The sequence below is a fragment of the Entelurus aequoreus genome, linkage group LG08 (assembly GCF_033978785.1).
Source record: "Entelurus aequoreus isolate RoL-2023_Sb linkage group LG08, RoL_Eaeq_v1.1, whole genome shotgun sequence".
NCBI lineage: Eukaryota > Metazoa > Chordata > Actinopteri > Syngnathiformes > Syngnathidae > Entelurus > Entelurus aequoreus.
The window spans coordinates 79,057,535-79,076,127 of NC_084738.1; the positions used below are offsets into that span (position 1 = coordinate 79,057,535).

Here is an 18,593-nt window from a genome sequence, read left to right on the forward strand (position 1 = left end):
GTGTGAAAGGAGATGCTTGCTAAGGTAGACTTATTCTGTGTGAAAGGAGCTACTTGCTCTGTGTAGACTTGCTCCAGGTAGACTTGCTCTGTGTAAAAGGAGCTACTTGCTCTGTGTAGACTTGCTCTGTGTAAAAGGAGCTACTTGCTCCGGTTGGACTTGCTCTGTGTAAAAGGAGCTACTTTCTCATGCGGACTTGTTCTGTGTGAAAGGAGCTATTTTCTCGGGTGGACTTATTCTGTGTGAAAGGAGCTATTTTATTGGGTGGACTTATTCTGTGTGAAAGGAGCTACTTTCTCGGAAAGGCTTATTCTGTTTAAAAGGAGCTACTTTCTCGGGTGGACTTATTCTGTGTGAAAGGAGCTAGTTTCTAGGGTGGACCTATTCTGTGTGAAAGGAGCTACTTTATCGAGTAGACTTAACTGTGTGAAAGGAGCCACTTTCTCGGGTGGACTTATTCTGTGTGAAAGGAGCTACTTTCTCAGGTGGACTTATTCTGTGTGAAAGGAGCTACTTTTTTAGGTGGACTTGTTCTGTGTGAAAGGAGCTATTTTCTCGGGTGGACTTATTCTGTGTGAAAGGAGCTACTTTATCGGGTAAACTTATTGTGTGTGAAAGGAACTACTTTATCGGGTAGACTTATTGTGTGTGAAAGGAGCTACTTTATCGGGTAGACTTATTGTGCGTGAAAGGAGCCACTTTCTCGGGTGGACTTATTCTGTGTGAAAGGAGCTACTTTCTCGGGTGGACTTGTTCTGTGTGAAAGGAGCCATTTTCTCGGGTGGAATTATTCTGTGTGAAAGGAGCTATTTTCTCGGGTGGACTTATTCTGTGTGAAAGGAGCTACTTTCTCGGAAAGGCTTATTCTGTTTAAAAGGAGCTACTTTCTCGGGTGGACTTCTTCTGTGTGAAAGGAGCTACTTTCTTGGGTGGACTTACTCAGTGTAAAAGGAGCTTATATAGAATAAGTATACTTATTCTGTGTGAAAGGAGCTATTTTCTCGGGTGGACTTATTCTGTGTGAAAGGAGCTACTTTCTCGGGTAGACTTATTCTGTGTGAAAGGAGCCACTTTCTCGGGTGGACTTATTCTGTGTGAAAGGAGCTACTTTCTCTGGTAGACTTATTCTGTGTAAAAAGAGCTACTTTCTTAGGTGGACTTATTCTGTGTGAAAGGACCTACTTTTTCGGGTGGACTTATTCTGTGTGAAAGGAGCTACTTTTTTAGGTGGATTTGTTCTGTGTGAAAGGAGCTACTTGCTTCCAGGCTCGATGCTAAGCTAAAGGACAGCCGTGCTAAAGCTACGACGACTGACGGCTTTAAGGCAAACACCAAAGCTAAAAGATGGCAGCAAAAAAGCCAGCAAGGCACCTTCTTCGTCCGTGGAAGGAGAGAAGAAGCTTCCGTCTAAAGTGTGATCCATGGTGACAAACATGGTAACAGTGCATCGACCCTCCTGAGAAAAACTTCCTAAACACGTAAAAAAAGAAAGAATATCGGTCTAAGGGGAGCATCGACGCCCCCTCCCTCAAAACAAATTCCTAAAGCGGATACCCGGGCGCCGCCCTTCTGGTCAGACGTGGAAGGAAGCACGTTTGGCGAGGCTGACAATGGAGGATCCATCTTTAGTGGAGGAGTACCGTCCCTTTTGGACAGAAGGGGGCGTGAGTGAGTCCAGAAGCCCGAACTTTAACTCTCGTCAAAGTCCGGACACTCCACTTTGCTCTTCTTGGTGGGCGGGGCCTCTTCATCCACGTCCTGCCACACAAACAACAAACTTGTTTTCCCCCCAAAGGACAGATATGCCACGGAAACAGGAGCACAGAACATTCATTGTTTATACCTGACTGGCTTTGCTGTCCGAGGCGTCTTTCTCTCCTTCTCGCTTGACGCTTTGCGCTCGATCGGGAACTTCCGACGACGACGCGTTCTTACCTGAGACGCCAAACGCAAAGCGATCAACGACACAATCATCTGGTGTTACGACATTTACCCTTTTTTGTGGAAAAAGTTCACATTTTCGATAAAATGGCTATGCTAAGAATTTTTTTCCGGGAAAAAGGTCCTATCAGTAATGTACCATTTTATTTGGTACGTGGTGTAATGATAAGTGTGACCAGTAGATGGCAGTCACACATAAGAGATATGTGTAAACTGCAAGCTGACGCCTGTAAACAACACCAAAACTTTAAATGTTTCATTGAAAACATAGAACATTACACACGGCGCTCAAAAATCTGTCAAAATGTTTTGTAGTACGACTTTGGTAAGCTATGAAGCCGCACCGCTTGATGGATTGTCTGCGCATTTAGCATACCGTATTTTTCGGACTATAAGTCGCAGTTTTTTTCATAGTTTGGACGGGGGTGCGACTTATACTCAGAAGCGACTTATGTGTGAAATGATTAACACATTAGCGTAAAATATCAAATAATATTTAGCTCATTCACGTAAGAGACTAGACGTATAAGATCTCATGGGATTTAGCGAGTAGGAGTGACAGATTGTTTGGTAAACGTATAGCATGTTCTATATGTTCTAGTTATTTGAATGACTCTTACCATAATATGTTACGTTGTACGTGTAAGTGTGCCTACCTTCTCTGCGTTCTGTGCTCACGCTGGTGCTTCCTGCTTTTAAGCAGCCATCTTGAGACAACAGCAGCGCAGCAGCGGTTCTTTGAAGGCTCGTAAAATCAAAACCGGAGCAGTAATCGAAACTCTTTCCGTAAATTTTAATCAGAAGGGTTCAATCTCTCTCCTGTGCTAGTTTGAAGCCGAAACAACAAACGCGCTCAGAGGAGATAGTGTTTGAAGAAAGGTGACCGGTTTTTACAAAAAAAAATTGTTTTGAAGGGGGGATTGCAAACTTCCTGTTGATTTTTGCTGAAGGATGTCAATGAATGAAATGTAGGTTTTACATAGAGGTTTTTGTTTCATGTCTCTAAGACGTTCCTACTGGAAGTTACAAGCATTTTTGTCTGTGTTTTCCTCCGAGGAGCAGTTTTGTCTGTGTTTTATTCCTAGGGGGCGCTAGAGCGCAATTTTGGGTTTTGGTTTTTTTATTAGATCGCAATTTCCGCCAGTCCTGATGTGTGTGTAAAGTTTGGTGAGTTTTGAAGCATTTTGAGGGGGTCAAATTACAGTTCAAAGAGGCAAAAATGAGTGTTTTTAGTAAACTTTTGTCTTGAAGGGGGAATTGCCAACTTCCTGTTGATTTTTGCTGAAGGATGTCAAAGAATGAAATGTAGGTTTTACATAGAGGTTTTTGTTTCATGTCTCTAAGACATTCCTACTGGAAGTTACAAGCATTTTTGTCTGTGTTTGCCTCCGAGGAGCAGTTTTGTCTGTGTTTTATTCCTAGGGGGCGCTAGAGCACAATTTTGAGTTTTGGGGTTCGGTTTTTTATTATATCGCAATTTCCGCCAGTCCTGATGTGTGTGTAAAGTTTGGTGAGTTTTGAAGCATTTTAAGGGGGTCAAATTACAGCTCAAAGAGGCAAAAATTAGTGTTTTTAGTAAACTTTTGTCTTGAAGGGGGAATTGCCAATTTCCTGTTGATTTTTGCTGAAGGATGTCAATGAATGAAATGTAGGTTTTACATAGAGGTTTTTGTTTCATGTCTCTAAGACATTCCTACCGGAAGTTACAAGCATTTTTGTCTGTGTTTTATTCCTAGGGGGCGCTAGAGCGCAATTTTGAGTTTTGGGGTTCGGTTTTTTTATTACATCGCAATTTCCGCCAGTCCTGATGTGTGTGTAAAGTTTGGTAGGTTTTGGAGTATTTTAAGGGAGTCAAATTACAGCTCAAAGAGGCAAAAATGAGTGTTTTTAGTAAACTTTTGTCTTGAAGGGGGAATTGCCAACTTCCTGTTGATTTTTGCTGAAGGATGTCAATGAATGAAATGTAGGTTTTACATAGAGGTTTTTGTTTCATGTATCTAAGACGTTCCTACTGGAAGTTACAAGCATTTTTGTCTGTTTTCCTCCGAGGAGCAGTTTTGTCTGTGTTTTATTCCTAGGGGGCGCTAGAGCGCAATTTTGAGTTTTGGGGTTCGGTTTTTTTATTACATCGCAATTTTTTGCCAGACCTGATGTGTGTGTAAAGTTTGGTGAGTTTTGAAGCATTTTAAGGGGGTCAAATTACAGCTCAAAGAGGCAAAAATTAGTGTTTTTAGTAAACTTTTGTCTTGAAGGGCGAATTGCCAACTTCCTGTTGATTTTTGCTGAAGGATGTCAATGAATGAAATGTAGGTTTTACATAGAGGTTTTTGTTTCATGTCTCTAAGACATTCCTACCGGAAGTTACAAGCATTTTTGTCTGTGTTTTATTCCTAGGGGGCGCTAGAGCGCAATTTTGAGTTTTGGGGTTCGGTTTTTTTATTACATCGCAATTTCCGCCAGTCCTGATGTGTGTGTAAAGTTTGGTAGGTTTTGGAGTATTTTAAGGGAGTCAAATTACAGCTCAAAGAGGCAAAAATGAGTGTTTTTAGTAAACTTTTGTCTTGAAGGGGGAATTGCCAACTTCCTGTTGATTTTTGCTGAAGGATGTCAAAGAATGAAATGTAGGTTTTACATAGAGGTTTTTGTTTCATGTCTCTAAGACATTCCTACTGGAAGTTACAAGCATTTTTGTCTGTGTTTGCCTCCGAGGAGCAGTTTTGTCTGTGTTTTATTCCTAGGGGGCGCTAGAGCACAATTTTGAGTTTTGGGGTTCGGTTTTTTATTATATCGCAATTTCCGCCAGTCCTGATGTGTGTGTAAAGTTTGGTGAGTTTTGAAGCATTTTAAGGGGGTCAAATTACAGCTCAAAGAGGCAAAAATTAGTGTTTTTAGTAAACTTTTGTCTTGAAGGGGGAATTGCCAATTTCCTGTTGATTTTTGCTGAAGGATGTCAATGAATGAAATGTAGGTTTTACATAGAGGTTTTTGTTTCATGTCTCTAAGACATTCCTACCGGAAGTTACAAGCATTTTTGTCTGTGTTTTATTCCTAGGGGGCGCTAGAGCGCAATTTTGAGTTTTGGGGTTCGGTTTTTTTATTACATCGCAATTTCCGCCAGTCCTGATGTGTGTGTAAAGTTTGGTAGGTTTTGGAGTATTTTAAGGGAGTCAAATTACAGCTCAAAGAGGCAAAAATGAGTGTTTTTAGTAAACTTTTGTCTTGAAGGGGGAATTGCCAACTTCCTGTTGATTTTTGCTGAAGGATGTCAATGAATGAAATGTAGGTTTTACATAGAGGTTTTTGTTTCATGTATCTAAGACGTTCCTACTGGAAGTTACAAGCATTTTTGTCTGTTTTCCTCCGAGGAGCAGTTTTGTCTGTGTTTTATTCCTAGGGGGCGCTAGAGCGCAATTTTGAGTTTTGGGGTTCGGTTTTTTTATTACATCGCAATTTTTTGCCAGACCTGATGTGTGTGTAAAGTTTGGTGAGTTTTGAAGCATTTTAAGGGGGTCAAATTACAGCTCAAAGAGGCAAAAATTAGTGTTTTTAGTAAACTTTTGTCTTGAAGGGCGAATTGCCAACTTCCTGTTGATTTTTGCTGAAGGATGTCAATGAATGAAATGTAGGTTTTACATAGAGGTTTTTGTTTCATGTCTCTAAGACATTCCTACTGGAAGTTACAAGCATTTTTGTCTGTGTTTTCCTCCGAGGAGCAGTTTTGTCTGTTTTATTCCTAGGGGGCGCTAGAGCGCAATTTTGAGTTTTGGGGTTCGTTTTTTTTTTATTAAATCGCAATTTCCACCAGTCCTGATGTGTGTGTAAAGTTTGGTGAGTTTTGGAGTATTTTAAGGGTCAAATTACAGTTCAAAGAGGCAAAAATGAGTGTTTTTAGTAAACTTTTGTCTTGAAGGGGGAATTGCCAACTTCCTGTTGATTTTTGCTGAAGGATGTCAAAGAATGAAATGTAGGTTTTACATAGAGGTTTTTGTTTCATGTCTCTAAGACATTCCTACTGGAAGTTACAAGCATTTTTGTCTGTGTTTGCCTCCGAGGAGCAGTTTTGTCTGTGTTTTATTCCTAGGGGGCGCTAGAGCACAATTTTGAGTTTTGGGGTTCGGTTTTTTATTATATCGCAATTTCCGCCAGTCCTGATGTGTGTGTAAAGTTTGGTGAGTTTTGAAGCATTTTAAGGGGGTCAAATTACAGCTCAAAGAGGCAAAAATTAGTGTTTTTAGTAAACTTTTGTCTTGAAGGGGGAATTGCCAATTTCCTGTTGATTTTTGCTGAAGGATGTCAATGAATGAAATGTAGGTTTTACATAGAGGTTTTTGTTTCATGTCTCTAAGACATTCCTACCGGAAGTTACAAGCATTTTTGTCTGTGTTTTATTCCTAGGGGGCGCTAGAGCGCAATTTTGAGTTTTGGGGTTTGGTTTTTTTATTACATCGCAATTTCCGCCAGTCCTGATGTGTGTGTAAAGTTTGGTAGGTTTTGGAGTATTTTAAGGGAGTCAAATTACAGCTCAAAGAGGCAAAAATGAGTGTTTTTAGTAAACTTTTGTCTTGAAGGGGGAATTGCCAACTTCCTGTTGATTTTTGCTGAAGGATGTCAATGAATGAAATGTAGGTTTTACATAGAGGTTTTTGTTTCATGTCTCTAAGACGTTCCTACTGGAAGTTACAAGCATTTTTGTCTGTTTTCCTCCGAGGAGCAGTTTTGTCTGTGTTTTATTCCTAGGGGGCGCTAGAGCGCAATTTTGAGTTTTGGGGTTCGGTTTTTTTATTACATCGCAATTTTTTGCCAGACCTGATGTGTGTGTAAAGTTTGGTGAGTTTTGAAGCATTTTAAGGGGGTCAAATTACAGCTCAAAGAGGCAAAAATTAGTGTTTTTAGTAAACTTTTGTCTTGAAGGGCGAATTGCCAACTTCCTGTTGATTTTTGCTGAAGGATGTCAATGAATGAAATGTAGGTTTTACATAGAGGTTTTTGTTTCATGTCTCTAAGACATTCCTACTGGAAGTTACAAGCATTTTTGTCTGTGTTTTCCTCCGAGGAGCAGTTTTGTCTGTTTTATTCCTAGGGGGCGCTAGAGCGCAATTTTGAGTTTTGGGGTTCGTTTTTTTTTTATTAGATCGCAATTTCCACCAGTCCTGATGTGTGTGTAAAGTTTGGTGAGTTTTGGAGTATTTTAAGGGTCAAATTACAGCTCAAAGAGGCAAAAATTAGTGTTTTTAGTAAACTTTTGTCTTGAAGGGGGAATTGCCAACTTCTTGTTGAATTTTGCTGAAGGATGTCAATGAATGAAATGTAGGTTTTACATAGATGTTTTTGTTTCATGTCTCTAAGACATTCCTACTGGAAGTTACAAGCATTTTGGTCTGTGTTTTCCTGCGAGGAGCAGTTTTGTCTGTTTTATTCCTAGGGGGCGCTAGAGCGCAATTTTGAGTTTTGGGGTTCGGTTTTTTATTAGATCGCAATTTCCGCCAGTCCTGATGTGTGTGTAAAGTTTGGTGAGTTTTGAAGCATTTTAAGGGGGTCAAATTACAGCTCAAAGAGGCAAAAATTAGTGTTTTTAGTAAACTTTTGTCTTGAAGGGGGAATTGCCAATTTCCTGTTGATTTTTGCTGAAGGATGTCAATGAATGAAATGTAGGTTTTACATAGAGGTTTTTGTTTCATGTCTCTAAGACATTCCTACCGGAAGTTACAAGCATTTTTGTCTGTGTTTTATTCCTGGGGGGGGGGGGGGGCGCTAGAGCGCAATTTTGAGTTTTGGGGTTCGGTTTTTTTATTACATCGCAATTTCCGCCAGTCCTGATGTATGTGTAAAGTTTGGTGAGTTTTGGAGTATTTTAAGGGAGTCAAATTACAGCTCAAAGAGGCAAAAATGAGTGTTTTTAGTAAACTTTTGTCTTGAAGGGGGAATTGCCAACTTCCTGTTGATTTTTGCTGAAGGATGTCAATGAATGAAATGTAGGTTTTACATAGAGGTTTTTGTTTCATGTCTCTAAGACATTCCTACTGGAAGTTACAAGCATTTTTGTCTGTGTTTTCCTCCGAGGAGCAGTTTTGTCTGTTTTATTCCTAGGGGGCGCTAGAGCGCAATTTTGAGTTTTGGGGTTCGATTTTTTATTAGATCGCAATTTCCGCCAGTCCTGATGTGTGTGTAAAGTTTGGTGAGTTTTGAAGTATTTTAAGGGGGTCAAATTACAGCTCAAAGAGGCAAAAATGAGTGTTTTTAGTAAACTTTTGTCTTGAAGGGGGAATTGCCAACTTCCTGTTGATTTTTGCTGAAGGATGTCAATGAATGAAATGTAGGTTTTACATAGAGGTTTTTGTTTCATGTCTCTAAGACGTTCCTACTGGAAGTTACAAGCATTTTGGTCTGTGTTTTCCTGCGAGGAGCAATTTTGTCTGTGTTTTATTCCTAGGGGGCGCTAGAGCGCAATTTTGAGTTTTGGGGTTCGGTTTTTTTATTAGATCGCAATTTCCGCCAGTCCTGATGTGTGTGTAAAGTTTGGTGAGTTTTGAAGCATTTTAAGGGGGTCAAATTACAGCTCAAAGAGGCAAGAATTAGTGTTTTTAGTAAACTTTTGTCTTGAAGGGGGAATTGCCAATTTCCTGTTGATTTTTGCTGAAGGATGTCAATGAATGAAATGTAGGTTTTACATAGAGGTTTTTTTTCATGTCTCTAAGACATTCCTACCGGAAGTTACAAGCATTTTTGTCTGTGTTTTATTCCTGGGGTGGGGGCGCTAGAGCGCAATTTTGAGTTTTGGGGTTCGTTTTTTTTATTACATCGCAATTTCCGCCAGTCCTGATGTGTGTGTAAAGTTTGGTGAGTTTTGGAGTATTTTAAGGGAGTCAAATTACAGCTCAAAGAGGCAAAAATGAGTGTTTTTAGTAAACTTTTGTCTTGAAGGGGGAATTGCCAACTTCCTGTTGATTTTTGCTGAAGGATGTCAATGAATGAAATGTAGGTTTTACATAGAGGTTTTTGTTTCATGTCTCTAAGACATTCCTACTGGAAGTTACAAGCATTTTTGTCTGTGTTTTCCTCCGAGGAGCAGTTTTGTCTGTTTTATTCCTAGGGGGCGCTAGAGCGCAATTTTGAGTTTTGGGGTTCGATTTTTTATTAGATTGCAATTTCTGCCAGTCCTGATGTGTGTCTAAAGTTTGGTGAGTTTTGAAGCATTTTAAGGGGGTCCAATTACAGCTCAAAGAGGCAAAAATTAGTGTTTTTAGTAAACTTTTGTCTTGAAGGGGGAATTGCCAACTTCCTGTTGATTTTTGCCCGAGGAAATTAATTAATGAAATGTAGGTCTAAGTGAGACCTACATAGAGGTTTTTGTTTCATGTCTCTACGACATTCGTACTGGGAGTTAGAGGCAGTTTTCCTAGAGCGCATTTTTGAGTTTTGGGGTTTGTTTTTTTGACTAAAGAGTTTTGTTTTTGCCATTACTGATGTGTGTGTCAAATTTGGTGAGTTTTGAAGCATGCTAATTAATTTAATTTAAATTAACAAAACGTTACACTGGAATTAACATACCAGGCACGTTCTCAGTTGGTTATTTATGCCTCATATAACGTACACTTATTCAGCCTGTTGTTCACTATTCTTTAGTTATTTTAAATTGCCTTTCAAATGTCTTATTCTTGGTGTTGGATTTTATCAAATAAATTTCCCCCCAAAATGCGACTTATACTCCAGTGCGACTTATACATGTTTTTTTCCTTCTTTATTATGCATTTTCAGACGGTGCGACTTATACTCCGGAGCGACTTATACTCCGAAAAATACAGTACAAGTTTTATTATGGTGTGTGTATAAGGACCGCAACATGGCACCTATTAGCAGACATATTATCTGGCGTTTTGTTTCGCAAAATTATGCAAAAGAAACTTTTCTTACCTTCTGGTACCTGCTGATGTGTATTTGGGATCTGCATAAGTCCTGAAAATGTGCACACGTCCGCCATTGAAGTCCGTGCAGACACCGTAGTCATAAATTTTGAGAAAATCTATCGCAATCTAAGGAGGTCGGTCTTTTTTAAGAATAGTCGTGATATTACGAAAATAAGTACTGTATTTTCCGGACCACAGGGCGCACCGGATTATATGATGAGCGGGTCTAGTCAGGTCTATTTTCATACATAAGGCGCACCGGATTATAAGGCGCATTACACGGGTCATTTTTTTTTCTAAATGTAAAACACTTCCTTGTGGTCTACATAACATGTGATGGTGGTTCTTTGGTCAAGCACAGTACAATCCATCAAGCGGTGCGGCTCCATACCTTACCAAAGTCTTACTAAAACATTTTGATAGATTTTTGAGCGGCGTGTGTAATGTTCTATATTTTCAATGGAACATATAACATTTTGGTGTTGTTTACTTGAGTCATATTGCAGACTAGACGTATCGCTTATGTGTAACTGCCATCATATTGCAGTCTACACGTACCTCTTATGTGTGACTGCCATCATATTGCAGTCTACACGTACCTCTTATGTGTGACTGCCATCATATTGCAGTCTACACGTATCTCTTATGTGTGACTGCCATCATATTGCAGTCTACACGTATCTCTTATGTGTGACTGCCATCATATTGCAGTCTACACGTATCTCTTATGTGTGACTGCCATCATATTGCAGTCTACACGTATCTCTTATGTGTGACTGCCATCATATTGCAGTCTACACGTATCTCTTATGTGTGACTGCCATCATATTGCAGTCTACACGTATCTCTTATGTGTGACTGCCATCATATTGCAGTCTACACATATTTCTTATGTGTGACTGCCATCATATTGCAGTCTACATGTATCTCTTATGTGTGACTGCCATCATATTGCAGTCTACACGTTTTTCTTATGTGTGACTGCCATCATATTGCAGTCTACACGTATCTCTTATGTGTGACTGCCATCATATTGCAGTCTACACGTATTTCTTATGAGGGACTGCCATCATATTGCAGTCTACACGTATCTCTTCTGTGTGACTGCCATCATATTGCAGTCTACACGTATCTCTTCTGTGTGACTGCCATCATATTGCAGTCTACACGTATCTCTTATGTGTGACTGCCATCATATTGCAGTCTACACGTATCTCTTATGTGTGACTGCCATCATATTGCAGTCTACACGTATTTCTTATGTGTGACTGCCATCATATTGCAGTCTACATGTATCTCTTATGTGTGACTGCCATCATATTGCAGTCTACATGTTTTTCTTATGTGTGACTGCCATCATATTGCAGTCTACACGTATCTCTTATGTGTGACTGCCATCATATTGCAGTCTACACGTATTTCTTATGTGTGACTGCCATCATATTGCAGTCTACATGTATCTCTTATGTGTGACTGCCATCATATTGCAGTCTACACGTTTTTCTTATGTGTGACTGCCATCATATTGCAGTCTACACGTATCTCTTATGTGTGACTGCCATCATATTGCAGTCTACACGTATTTCTTATGAGGGACTGCCATCATATTGCAGTATACACGTACCTCTTATGTGTGACTGCCATCATATTGCAGTCTACACGTATCTCTTATGTGTGACTGACATCATATTGCAGTCTACACGTATCTATTATGTGTGACTGCCATCATATTGCAGTCTACACGTACCTCTTATGTGTGACTGCCATCATATTGCAGTCTACACGTACCTCTTATGTGTGACTGCCATCATATTGCAGTCTACACGTATCTCTAATGTGTGACTGCCATCATATTGCAGTTTACACATATCTCTTATGTGTGACTGCCATCATATTGCAGTCTACACGTATCTCTTGTGTGTGACTGCCATCATATTGCAGTCTACACGTATCTCTTATGTGTGACTGCCATCATATTGCAGTCTACACATATTTCTTATGTGTGACTGCCATCATATTGCAGTCTACACGTATCTCTTATGTGTGACTGCCATCATATTGCAGTCTACACGTATTTCTTATGTGTGACTGCCATCATATTGCAGTCTACATGTATCTCTTGTGTGACTGCCATCATATTGCAGTCTACACGTTTTTTTTATGTGTGACTGCCATCATATTGCAGTCTACACGTATCTCTTATGTGTGACTGCCATCATATTGCAGTCTACACGTATTTCTTATGAGGGACTGCCATCATATTGCAGTATACACGTACCTCTTATGTGTGACTGCCATCATATTGCAGTCTACACGTATCTCTTATGTGTGACTGCCATCATATTGCAGTCTACACGTATCTCTTATGTGTGACTGCCATCATATTGCAGTCTACACGTATCTCTTATGTGTGACTGCCATCATATTGCAGTCTACACATATTTCTTATGTGTGACTGCCATCATATTGCAGTCTACACGTATCTCTTATGTGTGACTGCCATCATATTGCAGTCTACACGTTTTTCTTATGTGTGACTGCCATCATATTGCAGTCTACACGTATCTCTTATGTGTGACTGCCATCATATTGCAGTTTACACGTATCTCTTATGTGTGACTGCCATCATATTGCAGTCTACACGTACCTCTTATGTGTGACTGCCATCATATTGCAGTCTACACGTACCTCTTATGTGTGACTGCCATCATATTGTAGTCTACACGTACCTCTTATGTGTGACTGCCATCATATTGCAGTCTACACGTATCTCTTATGTGTGACTGCCATCATATTGCATTAGCGTTACAGTTCGGTGTCAAAAATCTAGCACCACAATTTGTGTCCCACCTCTCTTGGCGTCAGAACTCTGCTCAGTCTTGGCCTCGTTTTCGCGATGAGACGCCGTAGTGGACTCCGGTGCCGGACTGGTGCTACAGCTGGTTTCCTGTTTGACGGGTGACGAGTCGGCGATGGAGCTCTGGTTGCTGTTGTCATCTGGAAACGCGAACAAAACAGGGATCGGAGTTGTTCTAGAGCAAATATTGAACAAAATGTGTTTTGGTTCTCACCGTGCATGTCCATCATCCCGGGGGACGAACTATTCTCTGGAGTGGTCAACTCAGAGCCGTATTTCTCATCCTTGCCCTTCTTCTTGTTCTTGTTTTTCTTCACAGGACAAAAGCACTTATTCAACTTAGGCAGCTCATTTCGGCGCCGCACGGAGAAAGGTTGTTCCGTTACTCACGTCGTCCGATTTGGGCTCCGTCACCGGAACCCACTTGTAGATACGAAGGGACGTGTCCCCGACAGTCACCCATTTCTTCTCCCTGGACAGGGCAGACATCACAGGAAGTGACATTGTTGATATTAAAAGTCAAACAGGAAGTGGTATCATTAGCGTTATTAAACGGGAGGTTATATTTAGGTAATTAACATTTCTGTGATGTTTGTTTAGGGATCGAAGGTCCCTGGTGGCCTTGCCGCGTACGTGCAGTGATTTCTCCAGATTCTCTGAACCTTTTGATGATATTACGGAGCGTAGATGGTGAAATCCCTAAATTCCTTGCAATAGCTGGTTGAGAAAATGTTGTTCTTAAACAAATTGCTCAGGCATTTGTTGACAAAGTGGTGACCCTCGCCCCATCTTTGTTTGTGAATGAGCATTTCATGGAAGCTGCTTTTATACCCAATCATGGCACCCACCTGTTCCCAATTAGCCTGTTCACTTGTGGGATGTTCCAAATAAGTCTTTGATGAGCATTCCTCAACTTTCTCAGTCTTTTTTGCCACTTGTGCCAGCTTTTTTGAAACATGCTGCAGGCATCAAACTCCAAATGAGCTAATATTTGCAAAAAATAACAAAGTTTTCCAGTTTGAACGTTAAGTATCTTGTCTTTGCAGTCTATTCAATTGAATATACACTACCGTTCAAAAGTTTGGGGTCACCCAAACAATTTTGTGGAATAGCCTTCATTTCTAAGAACAAGAATAGACTGTCGAGTTTCAGATGAAAGTTCTCTTTTTCTGGCCATTTTGAGCGTTTAATTGACCCCACAAATGTGATGCTCCAGAAACTCAATCTGCTCAAAGGAAGGTCAGTTTTGTAGCTTCTGTAACGAGCTAAACTGTTTTCAGATGTGTGAACATGATTGCACAAGGGTTTTCTAATCATCAATTAGCCTTCTGAGCCAATGAGCAAACACATTGTACCATTAGAACACTGGAGTGATAGTTGCTCGAAATGGGCCTTTATACACCTATGTAGATATTGCACCAAAAACCAGACATTTGCAGCTAGAATAGTCATTTACCACATTAGCAATGTATAGAGTGTATTTCTTTAAAGTTAAGACTAGTTTAAAGTTATCTTCATTGAAAATAAGGACATTTCAATGTGACCCCAAACTTTTGAACGGTAGTGTAGGTTGAAAAGGATTAGCGAATCATTGTATTCTCTTTTTATTTACCATTTACGGAAAGTCACGTTCATTTACGTGGGGTAGAGTAATATTTTGACTTGCATATGAATGAAATCACTATAAGATACAATCACAGTCGAAACTAACATTTAATATTTACCAACATTCTAGTGGTAGTTTAGAAAATAAAAGCGAACTATTCGACCTAAATATAGCCAGTAAAACCGGAAGTTTAGACAATAAATACAAACTATTTAGACCGCATGCTGGGCAGTGAAACCGGAAGTCACGTTGTTGACATGTCGACAACCCGGAAGTGACATTTAGTGGGATAAAGTAATAGTTTGACTTGCATATGAAAGTAATTATATTAAAAAAAACAATCACATTTGAGCCAACATTTAATATTCCCCGACATTGTAGCGGTAGTTTAACAATAAATACAACCTATTAGACTTGATGTTGGGCAGTAAAACAACGGAAAGTCACGTTCATTTACGTGGGGTAAAGTAATATTTTGACTTGCATATGAGAGAAATCACTATAAGATACAATCACATTCGTAACTAACAGTTAATATTTACCAACATTCTAGTGGTAGTTTAGAAAAAAAATGTGAACCATTCGACCTAAATATAGCCAGTAAAACCGGAAGTCACGTGTTGACATATCGACAACCCTGAAGTGACATTTACGTGGGATAAAGTAATATTTTGACTTGCATATAAAAGTAATCACATTTAGGAACAATCACTTTTAAGCCAACATATTTACCAACGTTGTAATTTAGACAATAAATACAAACTATTTAGACCGCATGCTGGGCAGTGAAACCGGAAGTCACGTTGTTGACATGTCGACAACACGGGAGTGACATTTAGTGGGGTAAAGTAATAGTTTGACTTGCATATAAAAGTAATCACATTTAAGAACAATCACATTTCAGCCAACATATTTACCAACGTTGTAGTTTAGACAATAAATACTAACTATTTAGACTGCATGCTGGGCAGTGAAACCGGAAGTCACGTTGTTGACATGTCGACAACCCGGAAGTGACATTTGGTGGGATAAAGTAATAGTTTGACTTGCATATAAAAGTAATCACATTTAAGAACAATCACATTTCAGCCAACATATTTACCAACGTTGTAGTTTAGATAATAAATACTAACTATTTAGACCGCATGCTGGGCAGTGAAACCGGAAGTCACGTTGTTGACATGTCGACAACCCGGAAGTGACATTTGGTGGGATAGATTAATAGTTTGACTTGCATATGAAAGAAATCACTATAAGATACAATCACATTCGTATCTAACATTTAATATTTACCAAAGTTTAGAAAATAAATGCGAACTATTCGACCTGACGATAGCCAGTAAAACCGGAAGTGACGTGTCGACATATCGACAACCCTGGAGTGACATTTAAGTGGGGTAAAGTAATATTTTGACTAGCATATGAATGTAATCACATTTAGGAACAATCACATTTCAGCCAACATATTCACCAACGTTGTAGTTTAGACAATAAATACTAACTATTTAGACTGCATGCTGGGCAGTGAAACCGGAAGTCACGTTGACATGTCGACAACAAGGGAGTGACATTTAGTGGGATAAAGTAATAGTTTGACTTGCATATAAAAGTAATCACGTTTAGGAACAATCACATTTCAGCCAACATATTCACCAACGTTGTAGTTTAGACAATAAATACTAACTATTTAGACCGCATGCTGGGCAGTGAAACCGGAAGTCACGTTGTTGACATGTCGACAACCCGGAAGTGACATTTAGTGGGGATAAGTAATAGTTTGACTTGCATATAAAAGTAATTATATTTTAAAAAAACAATCACATTTGAGCCAACATTTAGTATTCACCCACATTGTAGCGATAGTTTAACAATAAATACAACCTATTAGACTTGATGATGGGCAGTAAAACAACGGAAAGTCACGTTCATTTACGTGGGGTAAAGTAATAATTTGACTTGCATATGAAAGAAATCACTATAAGATACAATCACATTCGTAACTAACATTTAATATTTACCAACATTCTAGTGGTAGTTTATAAAATAAATGCGAAATATTCGACCTGATAGCCAGTAAAACCGGAAGTCACATGTTGACATATCGCCAACCCTAAAGTGACATTTACGTGGGATAAAGTAATATTTTGACTTGCATATGAAAGAAATCACTATAAGGTACAATCACATTCGAAACGCATATTTACCAACATTCTAGTGGTAGTTTAGAAAATAAATGCGAACTATTCGACCTAAATATAGCCTGTAAAACCGGAAGTCACGTGTTGACATATCGCCAACCCTGAAGGGACATTTATGTGGTATAAAGTAATATCTTGACATGCATATGAAAGAAATCACTATAAGATACAATCACACTCGTAACTAACATTTAATATCCACCAACATTCTAGTGGTAGTTTAGAAAATAAATGCGAACTATTCGACCTAAATATAGCCAGTAAAACCGGAAGTCACGTGTTGACATATCGACAACCCTGAAGGGACATTTACGTGGGATAAAGTAAAATTTTGACTTGCATATAAAAGTAATTATATATTTTTTTAAATCACGTTTTAGCTAACATATTTACCAACGTTATAGTTTAGACAATAAATACTAACTATTTAGACCGCATGCTGGGCAGTGAAACCGGAAGTCACGTTGTTGACATGTCGACAACCCGGAAGTGACATTTAGTGGGATAAAGTAATAGTTTGACTTGCATATAAAAGGTAATAGTTCGATTTTCATATAAAAGTAATCACATTTTAATCGGACATATTTGAAAATAATCGACATTGTAGTTATAAAAATGAATGAGCGCTAAGCTAATGTTTGAACGTTATTCAAAGGCTGTAACTTCCAGCGAGTAGCACATGCTAGCTTGTTTAAAGATGTCATGTTTTTCTCCAAACAAGCGGCAACAAGAACATTAATTGGGAGTATAATAAATTATGACACGTTTTAAGTGTTAAAAAAGGTTTAACTCAAAGTGTATATTTGATTACAAACTTCGGTTTATGTCCAATGGCGAACTAAACTAGCTAAATATATTTATGTATACACGGCGTGCTAATAACACACCTAATGTGTTGTTGAAATGTTATTTTATGTTTAAAAACACGCCTTTTATTTCCAGTGTGGCAGCAATCTTTGTTCCAGCAGGCGACTTCCCGCTCCCCACCCCCACCGAGCCTCGTCCTCCGCCACCCTCAAAAAAGGGAAAGAAGAAAAAAAAAGCGCTCGGTTTAAAAGTCTAAAGTGCTCCGAGTCGAGGGCGTCGTCGTGGTAACGTTACGTCCCAGTCCCGACAACCGCAGCCCCGCTCGGGGCGTTGGAAAAGTCCTCCACCCCCGTGTGTGCTCCGCGTCAGGCGGCTTCATGTGACTGCAGAAATGGCTTCTTCTCGCCCCGACAAAGCAGCGAGGAGCTGCGGCCAGTGGACGCCGGATGAGGGCTCCCCATGCACACCCACACCTCATGTCAAGTCAAGCCCGTCAAAGGACGCCGAATATCAGCCTCGCGTTCTTTAATTCCCCGCTTTCTCCTCGTTAGATAACCGAGGCAGCTTTTTTTTTGTCTCCGACCCCCCCTCTCCCTTTTTCTCGTCGCTTCCGCCACTTACCATTTTCGTACTTTCTCGATAGCGGCCATCACCCGCTTGATGTCATCTTTGGCCCTGCTCCGGGTCTCCGCTCGGACCGACCTGCCCGACATTGCCGCGGTGGGTTGAGACGGTTTTACGGGGGACGACTCGCCGGCTCTTCCAACACACAATGCAAAACAGTGGAGCGCACAGCGGGACCAGTGCGCATGCGCGGACCACTAGCCGGGGAGGGAGGGTGGGGGGGACTGTAACAACCGGATCGGTCCCGGACGACTCGATCGGTCCACGCATGCGCGAAAAACGTCACTTCCTGGACTCGCCATACGTCGTAGCTTCTGCGGCGTCACGTTTCAATGTTTTGTAATAAAACGAATAGTTTTATGTAAATCATTAATAAAAAATGAACAAGGGGTACATATATTTTTTAATGAAAACAAGTAATAAGAATTTTTTTTTCTTAAAAATATATATTTTTATACACAGCAAGTTTTTAAATACAAATTCATATAGACCCAATACAATTGCAGTGTCAAAGCCATCCTAATCACCGTACCTGGTATGTTAAAAATAAAAACTTTAATAATTATATTATTATTAGCATTTTAACATTTAAGATAGGGGTACATAGATTTTTTTTTTAATGAAAACAAGTAGTATTTGTATAAGAATTTATTTTT

At 39.7% G+C, this 18,593-nt stretch overlaps 1 protein-coding gene across 1 annotated transcript; it reads right to left on the minus strand.

Moving 5' to 3' along the window:
- Positions 1-322: 322 nt before the first annotated feature.
- LOC133656317 (B-cell CLL/lymphoma 7 protein family member A-like) lies at positions 323-18,130 on the minus strand. Its single transcript, XM_062057345.1, has 6 exons — positions 17,935-18,130; positions 13,093-13,174; positions 12,917-13,013; positions 12,696-12,842; positions 1,844-1,935; positions 323-1,758 (listed from the first exon to the last, which is right to left on the minus strand). The coding sequence occupies exons 1-6, from the start codon at positions 18,024-18,026 to the stop codon at positions 1,690-1,692; spliced, it is 579 nt and encodes a 192-aa protein (XP_061913329.1). The 5' UTR covers positions 18,027-18,130; the 3' UTR covers positions 323-1,689.
- Between the last annotated feature and the right edge of the window lie 463 nt (positions 18,131-18,593).